General features: G+C 40.8%; 1 protein-coding gene across 1 annotated transcript in view; it reads left to right on the top strand.

Annotated features, from left to right (window-relative positions):
- The window catches only part of INPPL1 (inositol polyphosphate phosphatase like 1), a 1,746,155-nt gene that overhangs the window by 664,497 nt on the left and 1,066,416 nt on the right, over nt 1-15,242 (top strand). The window contains exon 9 of the mRNA XM_044073026.1: nt 7,030-7,177. Coding sequence (XP_043928961.1) covers nt 7,030-7,177 — 148 coding nt within the window. The remainder of the gene's footprint in view (nt 1-7,029; nt 7,178-15,242) is intronic.

Below are 15,242 nucleotides of genomic sequence, written 5' to 3'. Positions count from 1 at the left end.
CTATAGCTATGTCAAGAATCTCAATGGCAACACTCAGCTCTGCTCTGAGTTACAGCACAATGACACTAAATATACAGAACCAACTGATATTGCCAACATCCTTGCAGATAGGTTCAGTGCTAACTTTACCCCCTCTCACCCCCTAGAGGGCCCATCTCTATACCGGAAGAATGCAAAGTTCCTGTAATCATGGCTGCACAGGTAAAAAAAACACTGTCCAAAGCCAAGAACAGAGCATCCATGGGACCTGACAATATCCCAGGCTGCATTCTACACGAACTACAGAATGAACTGGCACCCTACCTAAGTACCATGTTCAATCATAGCCTCACCTCAGGCTTTGTGCCCACTGAATGGCGCACCACGATGGTTATCCCACTCCACAAAGGGGAGCCACGACGGACCCCGGGAACTACTGCCCCATTAGCCTGATGAGCCCTGGTCTGCAAGGCCATGGAACATATCATCATGGAACTCATAAACAAAGACATTGGTAATCTCCAAACTCTGGACCCTACCCAGTTCGGGTTTGTAAAAGGCAGATCATGTCTCCTAAACTTGATTGACTTCTTTGAAGCAGTCACCAAAGCCATAGATGAGGATAAGGTGGTTCACACAGCTTATCTAGATCTCACCAAGGCTTTCGACACCATCCCCCACTCTGGAATTATAGATGAGCTCAATAAACTAGGTATAAATCCCTGTGTCACAAGATGGGTTGCCAACTGGCTCACGGACAAAACCTATACTGTGAAAGTAGCAGACTCCAAATCCGACTTCAGACCAGTGACAAGTGGAGTACCACAGGGTTCTGTCCTGGGTCCTCTCCTGTTTGGTATCTACTTCGCTGAAGTACAGGCCGACACAGAAGGTCTTTGGCTAACAAAGTTTGCAGATGACTGCAAACAAGGAGCCATAATCTAAACTCCTAATGATGTGGACATACTACAAAAGGGCTTCACTGAGACCGATGCCTGGTGTCAAAGTCATAGCCTGAAGCTCAATGCCAAAAAGTGTATTGTCATCCCCTTTGGTAAAAACTCTGTACCCATGAACTACCACATAAGTGGTAGTCTACTTAACGCCGAAAGTGTGATGAGACCTTGGGACACAGGTGGACAGTAATCGCTCCTTTGATAATCACATCCCCACAGTGCTCAGAAATCCATCTACCTGGCTCACCTCATCACAAAAGGTTTCTCATCCAGAAAAAAAGAGGTCATTGTTCCCCTCTCCTCATCACTCATTAGACCCATTATAGAGTACAACGCCCCTTTTGGTATATACCTCACAAGACATCTACAACTGGAAAGGCCACAGAAATACCTCACAAAGAGGATCACTGGCCTCAAACAGATGCCCTACGCAGACTGTCTCAAAAAACTCCAGCTTTACTCTGTCGCATATCGCCTACTCAGAGGCGATCTCTGTCTAACATACAAAGCCATGTCAAACCCAGATCTGCTGGACATGCTACACTTTAAGAAATCCCAATCCCTCCAAGCTACACACTCTAGGGACCTAAACCTTGTCACCACAATAAACAGAACATGCTGGAGGGATAGATTCCTGTCCCAGAGACTTCCCATACTCTGGAGCAGACTGCCTATCTGTGTCACAGAGCTCCTTATTAGCACTCTTCAAGAAAAATCTTGATGACTGGATGGGAAATAAGAAATTCACCCCAGGGATCACTTCTGTGGCTCTGCTCGACAGGGGCACAGGAAAATAATTTTCTTGGGTGGCGAAAGCCAGGGTACCTTTTTGGCTAGGCTTATATAGGCCCTAGGGCTAATAGCCTAGTACCTACCTATGAACCTATCCTGCACAGAGTGGTACAGGAGTTAAGTGTTTACTTTAAAAGAGAAGTGTTTTGTTTTTATAATTAAACTGTAACAAACTTCTTGCTAGAAATGTAGCAGATAGTTGCTACAGTTTATACCCTGCTTGGAGCACTAAGGCACTGAAATTATACTTTAAAAGAGAATTTTTTTTCCCCCAAAGATTCAAGATTTCAAAGAAACTTTATTGTCATTTAGGAAACACAAGTGCTACCTAAACAAAATTTTGAGTGTCTGTTCTCTTACAGCAGAAAACAAACACAAAAGACAAGACATGATCGGTATTAAAGAATAAACGATAACTATAGCACAAAAGTAAATATCTACACTATTTATATACAGTGGATATAAAAAGTGTACACACCCCTGTTAAAATGCCAGGTTTTTGTGATATAAAAAAATGAGACCACAATAAATCATTTCAAAACTTTTCCCATCATTAATGTGACTTATAGCCTGTACAATTCAATTGAAAAACAAATCTGTTAAGGGAAAAAATATTAAAAAATAAAAATGTTAAATAAGCTGGTTATAAGTTTTGATATCCTCATTTCTTCATTTGTCTCACAGTGTGCATCCTACCATCTGTGTCAGGCACATCTTCTCCATCACCTCTAGCTTCCTCAGCTGCTCTGCCTTCAGTGCCTAGGTTTTTGGTAGTATGACTGTTTGGTAGACCCTACTTTTCAGCTTCTCTGACATTGTCCTATCACACACTATCCTGACAACTCTGCACAGTTAGCTGCAGCCCCTCTGAGTCTAGCTTTGACCTCCTCATTCAGACTTCCCTTCTGCTCTAAAACCCCTCCCAGAACCTCGAAGCTGTTGAACTGTTCCACTGTTTTCCCTTCTGTCTCAGTTTTCAGTTTCTTCTGATTTCCTTTATTTACTGCCATGACAACTGTCTTCAGTTTCATTTTATGTGCCTTCAGTTTTGTTTACTGAAGTTCTTGTTCAGAGTCTGCTTGTAATGTCCCTCATCGGCTTACAGTAGTTTTGTTGATCTGTCCCCTGTGACCAGTTTAAAATAGTTTTATCACCAGTATGAACAGAAGGGGGTTCAAAGCTGAACCCACTCCCATTAGAAGCCCCTCTGTGAGTTTGAATCCTGTTTGTAATTATGTAATTATTTCCTTGTACGTAGCCTACACTAGTTTCTCAATTTCCGGGACTTTGAACCATTGCAGGACTACCCAAATCTGCTTTCTTGGGATCTTGTTGTATGCTTTTTCCAAGTCTGGGAATGTCCAGTTGGATTATCTATTCATCTCTAGTTTCTTTTCAGCTAATCTGTCTTATTGCAAACATTGGTTCAGTTGTGCTGCATCCTGATTTGAATCCGAACTGCTTATCCCCAGCTTGCTTTCTATTAGTCTGCATATTCTTTTATTATTTACCCTCTCCAGCACTTGACAGTGAGGCAGGAGTCTAATACTTCTATATTGCCCGCAGTCGTGAATGTTCCCTTTGTTCCTGTACACAGACACTAGAGTGGTTATTCTCCAGTCATTTGGGATGCATCTTTCATTTCAGCTCCATCCACTCTGACAAAATGGCAGTTGTATGATATATTGACAGCCCGAGGAGTACCTTTCTACCCATTGTGTCAGGAAGCCATGAGGATTTGGTAGTGGGCAGTCTTACCTTTCCGCTTACTTGTAGTGATGCACTAGTTGTCCAACAAGTTCCCTGGCAAACAACCTCAACCACTGCCTTCTGATGCTGCATGTCTGGTCCTGAAGTCCTTCATTTGTGAGAACAGACTTTCTTCATTGCTGCAACCTGTGTTTCTACAACCAGTACCAAGTGCAGCAACTTTTTCCTCCCAAATCCCTTCACAGGGGCAGATGCCAGTGGGTGTTCTGAACACTTTCCCATCTTTCTTCTTAATCAAGAATTTTTGAAGAAAGGCATGCAGAACCATGTTCAGGGTCTTCTTGATGTCTTCATTTTAGCCCTGATATGTTTGGTTCCCCCTGTTTTTGGTTTTACCTCTTGGAGAAGATTCTCCATTTGAAACAGTTCAGGGCTTTTCTATCTCATCTGTTTTGAAAGCGTTAGACCTTTACTCCTTTTCACCAACCATGTGGTTTACTCCACTTCTGCTAATGGTAAAGAACCCTACTTACTCATCCAGAATGGTCCAGACCTTACATCTGCCCAAAGGCATTCAAGCAGCTTGACTAATAAGAGCAAGTGGATGAGATTTTCCTTTTGGGTAACTTTCCAGTGGTTAGCCCCCATTTACAGCTTTGCTTTTTGCTATATTGGAATAATTGTCATGGATTTTCAATTCTGGCCTTTGTTTTTATTCTTTGAAGGTGAAATTTAGTCATTGTCTATCATTCCCACTAGTGCTGGCATTTTTAAGAGTATGCAAGGCCTTTCCCAATGGTTCATTTTACTAAGGCCCCAGTAGAAGAACAATTTCCCTATGATCTTAATTTTATGTTGTAATAGATTTGTCTCTGTACCTTAAAGAACTGGATTACTATTCTACAGTATTTGTTAAAACTTTTGTATTATCTTATATTTTTTTGATTTTTTTGACAGCACTGTATAACTTCTATTCTTTTAGCATCTATTTACTCTGTACAAATACGTGGAGCTTTTCTCCCCGGGCCTCTACTGGAAATGGACATATATCCAGTTAGACTAGACCAGTCAACAAATGTTAAATGTAAATGTAGTATACTTTAACCTACTTAGTATACTACCCTTCTAAAACCTGTTTCTAGTAAGAATAGGTTATAATTGAAAAAAAAAAAAAAAGAGAGAGAAAACCTTTTAATTCTTCTATTTTTTATATTCTTTTAAGAATTTCTTTAGCTAACATGTTATGCTAAAATTATTGCTGTATAAAACTGCTTTTATGGTATAATTATTGCTGTTTAAAACTGTTTTGATGTTACTCTCTATTAAATTGTATGTTTTTTCCTTGGAGCTTTTCTCCCCGGGCCTCTACTGAAAATGGACATATACCCAGTTAGACTAGCCCGGTCAACAAATGTAAAATAATAAATGAATAAAATATTTTCAGTCTTTTCTTTGAATGTAATTTAATTAACTTTGATTTTATTATTTCTTATCCATGCTAGCGTAAGTTACTGGAGTCTATAACCTGTTTGCAAAAGAAGAACATCTGCCTGTCACCTTTTACCCCAGCAAGAACCGTAATGATGTCTCACCATCAAAGATGATGTTATGTACATTGTGGCATAATTACCAGCTGCATATGAGAGACAGTGGATTTGTCATTTCTGAAATTTATTTTCATACATGTTGCATGCACTGGAGCAAAACCACAGCTTTGCTCCACATTGATCTTTGCTGGTAATGGCTTTTGTAACCACCAAACCTTAGAGCCACGACACACCATTGCCAATTACATCATTCCCTCCTGGAGCTGTAAACAACAGTGGTGTTGGTTCAGACATGCTCAAGTATAACCAGTATCACCATCACTACAAGAAATGGTGCCATACCCAAGATAGATTATGAACACTTCGCATATCCAGACAGAATTTTATGGACGGGTGAAAAATTGTAGTAGAATGCAACAGTGCACTAGCGTTGCATCCAAGATTAGCCCATGATGTTCACATGTCACTTCCTGATTGGCTACCCACAAAATGGCAACTCTTTGTAGGATAGGTTGAAAGTCTTTAGCCCTCTTGAACAGGGGCAACAGGTGCTAATTTTTAGTGTCTGCTTGAACCAGGCAACTTTGTGAACATGGGTTGAACTTGGCTAGGCTTGTAAGGGCCTTGGGGCTGTTAGCCTAGTAACAACTTATGATCCTATATCACCTCTTGTATGACATCACTAGTCACATAAGTAACATTGCCTGACATCACCAAAGTTCATAAGTCAGTGAGATTGCCCCCTTTGACACTTGGCATTTAATAATTCTAGTCTCACTATTTGATCATAAGAAAACATTTATCTCTTGATCTTGTGTTTTTATTCATAATTTATTCTGCATTTACACACTTGATCCAGTACAAGGTCATGGACAAGGTAGTCTTTTGTGATACTCATTGGTTGCAAGTAAAAAAAAAAATCTGATGTTTGTCAGGGCACCAGCTGTCTGCAGGATGACAACACACACACTAGCACTAAATGTACACCTGTGAGCAGTTTTTTTAAGGATTGCTATTTCACTTGTATATGTTTGGGAGGTGGGAGCAAATTAGAGCTCTTTGCAAAGCCCATATGGACATAGAAAGAACATGCAGACTGCACGTAAAAAAGAACCCAGCTGAGAATCAAACTGGAGAACCAAGTGCTTTGAGACAAGACTGCTAAACAATGCACCAGTGTACTGCCCATCTCTTTGTGTGTCCTGTTTATCATCTGAAAGAAAAAACGCATTTAGCTGAATTGTTCTAATCTCTGTATAATTCAAAACCCAGGCTTGTACAGGTATGTGCCCTTTTTAATGAGCATTCTTATTTTTGGTGAACATCTCCGAATTCGCTACTATAAGCATACCTGTTTCAGTTTCTACTATGTTTTCATCTTGCAGCTTGAAGAGGGATAAAGAAGTCCAGAAACATATATGAAAAGAAGGTGCAGAGAAGCTTTTTTTACTGTGCAGTGATGTTTTCCATATTCCGAGTTAACATGTCTCATTATTTTTGTGCATTGCTTCGTGCTTTTAATTGCACTTGTTAAGACTGCAAATGAATGTACATATTAATACATTCACTTCCCGTTGACAGTTGCACTACTTGTACCATTTTGAATTGAATTCCTTTGTAAGCAGTTTCCTATATGCCCCAGTGATTACAGTTTTGAAAGCAATTGTGTTGTGGAATTTGCTGTATTTTTTAGCATGATTAAACTGCTGAACTGGGTTAAAACTATTCAGTTGATAATATAAAATGCTGCTTTAGAAATTGCTTGTAAAACTGCCAGGTCAGACTCTTCCATATTATTCTACCCCCAAGTTGAATGTCATCTTTAAGACTTTTTAAGTAGGGAGGTAACAGGCAGTTTCACATATTTGGTAGTTTTGAGAAAGCTTACCTCTGCTATCCAGTTTTTGTATTGGTGCATTTTCTGCTTAACATTTTGTTTTAATTTTGTTTGGTATGGTGTCATAGTACTGCACAGCATGATGACCCCTTTCCATCACCTATGCTGCTTCATGAACCCTTTATTTAGTTATTACATTATTTTTCAGGTGAAACTGGACAGTAACCTTGATTTGACCAAAATTGGGAAGTCACAGAAATATAGCCTGAGCGTAGATGTAGATGGAGGTAAACTCGTAGTGATGAAGAAGCTAAAAGATTCCCAAGAAGACTGGAACACCTTCACTCATGACAAGAGTAAGCAAAACTCTTCTGTACTGTTTTCCTGAAGTCTTAATTTTGCATAGTCAGTGCCATGAATTATAGATGTCTGTCATCCTGCTTATTTGGATATTTTTGGTTGGTTTCGTTAAAGCAAAGCATGCAAAACTGAGCAATTTTTCAAATTTCCTTGCAAAATAACAGTGGTAGCAGCATTACTGCTTTCTGAATTCTACACTGATTTTGATTTAAGAAAATATTGGCAAAATATTAAAACTCCAGATGAAGTATGGTGGGGTTAAATAAAACACCTCTTTCTTTAGGTTGGATAGCTCATAGGAGTTTTTACCTTTTTTCTGCAAATGTCATACATCAAGCCAACTTTTTCCAGCATTTTTCAGTCCCCGCATTCTATGGCTACTTAGTTGGTGTCATTTCATATGAGACTGGAATAAACATGCAATTGCCTGGTGTCTCATTTATTTGCTATCACTGCACCAAAACTGTTATTTCCTTAAATAAATTTTCTGTTGCAAGTTCCATTTTAGTCATTTTGGTTCAAATTTCTGTTTAGTAAGGACTTTCAATATATTTGTAGACTGAGTAACTTGTTTATTAGGACTCTCTTTATGTTTAATTTCTCCAGATGTGTAGGATTTCTAGTACTGTGACTAGAATGGGACTCTATCCCAAAACATGGGACTGTTAAAGTTCATGAGATATGAGTATTTTTTTCAGTCTTTGATGTTTGTTTCTCAGCACCCGAAATGTAGCAAGAATTGCCACCTTCTGTAGTTCATATGGAGTTTACTTGTACTGGTAACATGTCTAACTTTGCTGATGTTTTTATTAGCCATATTGCTTCTACTATTGTTGAAACACTCAAGATGTTTTTATTCCAGGGACTTCCAAGGTGACTGCTCACTGAGTAACAAAAGCTACAAAAACTGGGCAAGACTTGCCAGAAATTATATTTCACAGGAACGTGCATTTAATTTAAAGTTTTGATACGCATCCAGTAGCCATTTCAGATCACATACCAATAATAATTAAAATAAAAATGCAGGATAGTGCAATAAAAATGAGACCATGGTAGTTCCCCACCTATCTGTCAAAAAGAGGAATTTAAGGAATGGGTTCTGGGAATTATTCGGGAAGACAGATTGCTTCTGAAACTATAGCTAGGGAGTGGGATAAAATTAAAGTGGAGTTTAAAAATAGGGTGGTAATAAAAGAAAGAAATATGGTTAAGAAGAATTATTCTGAGGGACTGACAAACTATTGCAGAATAGGGAGACTGTCACAGAACAAGCAGCAGTTGCAACTAGGATAGGAGGAGATGAAATAAAATGGTGATATAAAAGTCCCCAGGAATAGATGATATTCCTGTGGAAGTTTAGAAATTAGGAGGGAAGAACGTGATGAAGACATGTAAGGTTTTGTTTTAACAGTATTTTAAAAGGAGGAGAAGCACCAACATCATGGAAGAAAGCTGTGGTGGTTGTAACACCTAAAGATGTTAAAGATCCATCAGATCCACCTTCATACAGGCCCATTTCAATTCTAAACTATGATTATTAAGTGTTTGTTTATAATGGCCAAAAGAAGTGCAGCAGTGATGCCAAAATTGATATATGTGGCTCAGTGTGGCTTTGTGGAGGAGAGGCAAATGTTTGACAACTTTAATAGAACAAATGATAATCCAGAGGGAAGCAGATTGTAAGAAAATACCACTGTTGGTGGTGGTTCTTGATGCACAGAAAGCATTCAGTAAAGTAAGCTGGGATTTTGTGAGTATTACAATGGAAGCATTTGCATTCCCTGACAAAATTGTAAAGTTCATGAGGAGAATATATGCGGGGTCAGAGGGAAAAATTAAACTTGGGCGGTGTTCCTCTCTGGTAAGTTTTGTTTGAGCAGAGGAACCAGGCAGGGGTGTCCTCTTTCCCCTTTATTTGTGTTATATTTAGCACCATTGGCAAAGAAAATAAGGGAGTAGGAAATTCAAGGATGTAATTGGTATAATCAAGAAATGTTGGTATAGCCTTTATTTGCAGGTGATATTTTATATCTGATAAAACCAGAAAAGGTAGATTGTAGATTCTCAAGTCTTTTAGAGATACAAAATTATTGAAGATAAAACAAAGGCAATCCCTGTAAACTATGTACTCTGACAAATAGGTTAAGCAACACCCATATTTATGGGACATGATAAAATTGAGTGCTTAGAAGTATGGATTAATAGGTTTTCTGTTATGGCAGCTAAGGATATGTTGGAAGAGACAAAACACAAGGTAATACAAAAACTGAGAAATTGAAAGCTTTTTATGGATAGCAAGATACAAGCAGTGAAAATGTATTTAGTCCCTTTAGTTTTATACACAGGTCAGGCATACTTTTATCAAATAGAGAAGTTGTGGGTAGCAATTAATAAAGAGATGAAGGATTTTATCTAGGAGGGGAAGAGTTAGGTGGGATAAATTGATCCTTCCACTAGAACAAGGTGGTTTGAGATTACCTGATTTGTAGTTATTCCAGAGCTACAGAGTTAAGGCTCCTATACATAACATAGGCAGAAGGCTATAATTCAAAGTGGTAAGGGATGATGATGAAATGGGGGGGGCTTAAGAAACAAGGAGAGACTGGGATTATTGATGTGTAGATCCTTACGGAGAATATCCATAACCATACAGAACATTACATTCATAAAATAGCAGAAAGTATTCTAAGAACTAACATGGAAGTAGAGAAAGGAGACCCTGCTGATAGGCATGACTGCAGTTAGAGGTATAGAGAATAGGCATAGGGGCTGGAATTTACTGGAGAAAACTGGCAAAAGAATTAAGTATTTGGAATAAATAATTAGAGAGGAAAAGGTAACAGAATGGGAAGAGGCCAAAAGTTCATTTGGACTGCAGGCTAGAGATTGCCTTGCTTGTCAAGGATTGATATCAGAGTACAGGCAAAGGGTAAGAAACGGGGATTCTAAGTGAAGTACTAGCACTTGTAGAGTTTTTAGTAGAATCAAGACCAGAAGCTGCTGTTAAAAAAGGATTATTAATAGGGCATATAAAATATTGTATAATAACTATAGGAATAAATCGGAGGAGGTTAAAAAGGATTGGGAAGAGGCATTGGATAAAAAATTCACAAAGAAACAATGAGTGAATATATGTATGGCTCCCAAGTATGCAACGAGGCTTAGAAAATGTGTAATCTTTGCTTAGAAGTGTTTGCATAAGTATTTTTATACCCCCAACAGACTCCAAAGAATTTTTACTCTGGTAGATTGCAAATGTTGGAAGGTGATGGAGAAGAAAGAGGTAATAGGGAACATGTACTTTAAGACTGAAATGAGGTGGCTGTAAAAATTCCCTGCAGACTACTCTAAGAAGTACTGGGTGAGCAAATTGGTGTAACTAAAGAAATTTTTTTTAGCTGTGATCTTCTTCCGGCTGTTCCTGTTAGGGGTTGCCAGACCAGATCATCTGTTTCCATTTCTTCCTGTCCTCTGCATCTTGCTGTGTCACACCAATCACCTGCATGTCCACTCTCACCACATCCATAAACCTTATCTTAGGCCTTCTTCTTTTCCTGTTACCTGGCAGCTACATCCTTAGCATCCTTTTCCCAATATACCCAGCATCCCTCCTCTGCACATGTCCAAACCAATGTAATCTCGCCTCGCTGGGTTTGTCTCCAAACCTTCCAACCTGAGCTGACCCTCTAATATACTGATTCCTAATCCTGTCCATCCATGTCACACCCAATGCAAATCTTAAGATCTTTAAATGTGCCATCTCCAGCTCTGTTTCCTGCCTTTTTGTCAATGCCACCTTCTCCAACCCAAGTAACATAGCTGGTTTCATTATCCTCTTGTAGACCTTCCCTTTCACTCTTACTGGTACCAGTCTGTCACAAAACACTCCTGACACTCTTCTCCACCCTGCCTGTACTCTCTTCTTCACCTCCCTTCCACACTCACCATTACTCTGAATTGTTGATCCCAAGTATTTAAACTTGTCCACCTTCGCCAACTCTACTCCCTGCATCCTCACTATTCCTCTATCCTCCCTCTCATTCACACACACATATTCCGTCTTAGTCCTGATAACCTTCATTCCTCTCCTCTCTAGAGCATATCTCCACCCCTCCAGGGTCTCCCCAACCTGCTCCTGATGCTCACTACAGATCACAATGTCATCTGCATATATCATAGTCCATGGAGACTCCTGTCTGATCTCATCTGTCAACCTGTCCATCACCATTGCAAATAAGAAAGGGCTTAGAGCTGATCCTTGAAGTAATCCTTCCTCCACCTTAAATGTATCCATCACTCCTACCGGAGACCTTACCACAGTTACACTACCCTCGTACATATCCTGTACCACTCTTACATACTTCTCTGCCACTCCCAACTTCCTCATGCAATACCACAGCTCCTCTCTAGGCACCCTGTCATATGCTTTCTCTAAGTCCACAAAGACACAGTGCAACTCCTGACCTTCTCTATACTTCTCCATTGACACTCTCAGAGCAAACATTGCATCTGCAGTGCTCTTTCCCAGCATGAAACCATACTGCTGCTCACTAATCATCACCTCCCTTCTTATCCTAGCTTCCACTACTCTTTCCCATAACTTCATGCCGTGACTGATTAATTTTATCCCTCTGTAGTTACTACAGCTCTGCACATCACCCTTATTCTTAAAAATTTGTACCAAAACACTTTTTCTCCATTCCTCAAGCATTTTCTCACTTTCCAAGATTTCATTAAACAATCTGGTTAAAAACTCCACTGCCATTTCACCTAAACACCTCCATGCTTCCACAGGTATTTCATCCGGACCAACAGCCTTTTCATTCTCTATCCTTTTTATAGCTGTCCTTATTTCCTCCTTGCTAATCTGTTGCACTTTCTGATTCACTATCCTCACATCATCCTACCTTCTTTCTCTGTCATTCTTGTTATTCATCAGCCCGTCAAAGTACTCTTTCCATCTGCTCAACACACTCTCCTCACTTGTAAGTACATTTCCCTCATTTTCCTTTATCACCCTTACCTGCTGCACATCTTTCTCAGCTCAGTCCCTCTGTCTAGCCAATCCGTACAAGTCCTTTTCCCCTCCTTAGTGTCCATGCTTTCATACAACTTGCCATACGCCTTATCTTTATCCTTCACCACCTCTCTGTTTGCCATATGCCTCATCTCCTTGTACTCCTACTTTCTTCATCTCTCTGACAATCCCACTTCCTCACCAACCTTTCTTTGTATACACTGCTGTACTTCCTCATTCACCACCACATCTCCTTGTCCTACTTCCTCTGTCCAGATGTCACACCAAGTACCTTTCTAGCTGTGTCCCTTACCAGCTCTGTTGTAATTACTCAGCTGTTCAGTAACTCTTCACTACCACCCAGTGCGTGTCTTAACTCTTCCTTGAACTCCACCTCACAATCACCCTTTTTCAACTTCCACCATTTGATCCTTGGTACTGCCCTCACACTCCTCCTCCTCTTGATCACCAGCCTCATCTTACAGACCACCATCCTATACTGTCTAACTGCACTTTCCCTTGGCACTACTTTACAGTCTCCTTCAGACTGGCCCTCCTACATAGGTTATAATCTCCCTGTGTGCATCTTCCTCCACTCTTGTATGTCACCCTATGCTCCTCCCTCTTCTTAAAATACATATTCACCACAGCCATGTCCATCCTTTTCGCAAATTCCACTGCCATCTGACCTTCTGCATTTCTTTCCTTAACACCATACCTACCCATCACTTCCTCATCCCCTCTAATCCCTTCACTAACACGCCCATTGAAATCCGCTGCAATCACCATTCTCTTGCCCTTGGGTACACTCACCACCACTTCATCCAACTCGCTGCAAAATTTTTCTTTCTCATCCATCGCACACCCAACTTGCAGAGCATGCACTAACAACATTCATCATCACACCATCAATTTCCAGCTTCATAAACATCACTCTATCTGACACTGTCTTCACCTCCAAAACATTCTTGGCATACTATTCCTTCAGGATAAACCCTACCTCATTTATTCTCCCATCCACACCATGATAGAACAATTGAACCCACCTCCGATACACCTGGCTTTACTCCTCTTCCGTCCAGTCTCTTGCACGCGCACAATATATCAACCTTCCTTCTCTGCATCTTATCAGCTCTCTCTCTCCCTATACCAGTCATACTGCCAACATTCAAAGTTCCTACCCTCACTAACATGCTGCTAACCTTCCTCCTCTCTTCCTGCCTTCGGGCATGCCTTCCCCCTATTCTTCTTCGGCCAACAGTAGCCAAATTTACACCAACACCCTGTTGGCTAACAGTACTGGTGGCAGTCACTGTTAACATGGGCCTCGACTGATCCGGTATGGAAATCTGTACTGTTGTCCTCGTATGTCATTTGGCAAAAGTTTTATACAGGATGCCCTTCCTGATGTAACCCTCCCCATTTATCTGGGCTTGACAAAATGCACTGGCTTGTGCATCCCCAGTGGCTGGATTGATTTTTTTGAGCTGTGATGCAGAAATGGAATTGCTTAGACATAGTAAGGCCTTGCTAAGTTTAATTCTTGTGGCTGCCAAAAAAGCAGTTTCTAGAAAATGGAAATAAAAGTCTAAATAAACTGTACTAGAAGCAGTGACTGTAAGTAGCAGAGATAGAAGAACTGGAAGTGGGCTCTTTAGAAAGGATTAGGAGCAAATTATGTAGAAAAAAGCAGGAATGGTGGGAACAGTAAATGCCGAATAATGAATTGGAGGAGGAATGAGGTTTAAAGGAAGGCAGGAATTGAATGAGCTATGCAATGCTTGACTGACAATCACCGTATAGATTATAAGTGCTGTATAATATTTCCACCTGAAAGTATATCAATATGGTTTGATGTTATGTGATCCTATCTCGCCTACATTCTGAATGATGGGTTCGGAGCCGATCCCTCGGCTCCGACTCGGCACGCTTATGCCAAAGAGCGAAGTCTCTTATTGGCTGAGCTTACTATATCCCAGGATGCACCACCACCAGTCCCCCAGATCTCGTTTGCCGCTTCCCTGCGAAGACGTGTTCTCGAGCTGGCTGAGCTAAGTAGTTTATTAAACTAACTTTTCTGTCAGTTTTTTGCTGTTTTTGCTCACAAAAGCTGTTTTAACGGCTATCGCTAACTTTGTGTACGATTTGGATTTGGAATTGTTGTGTGTGATTGGGTTCAGTTTGTTTTCGGCCCCCCCTCCATCCAGGGCCTTCCCGGACTGTTAACCTTTATACTTACAGGGTCTCTAGTAATTGTACAAATTGGTTAGAGTTACCTGTTCTTTTTACAGGAAGAGTTGGCATTAATAATTACTATAAGCTTTTATTTATCAGCAGTAAAAATTTAGTGTACTTTCCTGTCAGAGTGACTAGATTTGTGTATCAACATGTCTCAAACCCCTAGGCCTTCGGGTTTTAAAAAATGTTCTAAATGTGCTTTTAAGATGTCTGTTACTGATGACCATCTACTTTGTGTTTATTGTTTAGGGGCAAAGCACTTGCAGGAGTCATGCAGCGTATGTCACGCTTTTTCCTCAAGGGTCCTCCAGGAGAGGAAAAATAAATTGATTCTCAAAGGGTTGATTAAACCCTCTTTTGAAGAAGCCTTGTCTTCCTCTCCGACTCCTGCCAAAAAGAAAAGGGCTTGGTTCCGACCAGTCCGTCGGATCCGACTGCCAAGAGACCTAGGCAGGCCTCTCCTTCGGCTCCAAAGACTTGAGCCGAGGTCGAACGGTCTGCCTCGATGCCTCCAGTATCGACTCGGGCTTCGGAGCCGATGGCTGGGGCATCGAGAGGCGGGTCACCTTCGTCGGCTCCACTGCTCTCGGAGCCGACAAGGGTCGCCCGCTCAGACACTTCCTCCTCGGCCAAGTCTACCTCGGCATCGATGGAATCTGGTGTGTGTTTCCTCGGCGCCGATTCTCATCGAGTCGCCTCGAGCCGGTCCCCTAGTCCCTTGGGGCCGAGGGAGAGGTCTTCTCGAACCCGTTCTGTTTCCTCTCGGTCTTCGAGAATGTCGGATTCTGATATAGACAGGGTGCTCC

The sequence above is a fragment of the Protopterus annectens genome, chromosome 5.part1 (assembly GCF_019279795.1).
Source record: "Protopterus annectens isolate FY-2018-M chromosome 5.part1, PAN1.0, whole genome shotgun sequence".
NCBI lineage: Eukaryota > Metazoa > Chordata > Ceratodontiformes > Protopteridae > Protopterus > Protopterus annectens.
Note: the sequence above shows the minus strand (reverse complement) of the source record. Positions and strands in the feature narration are given on the sequence as shown.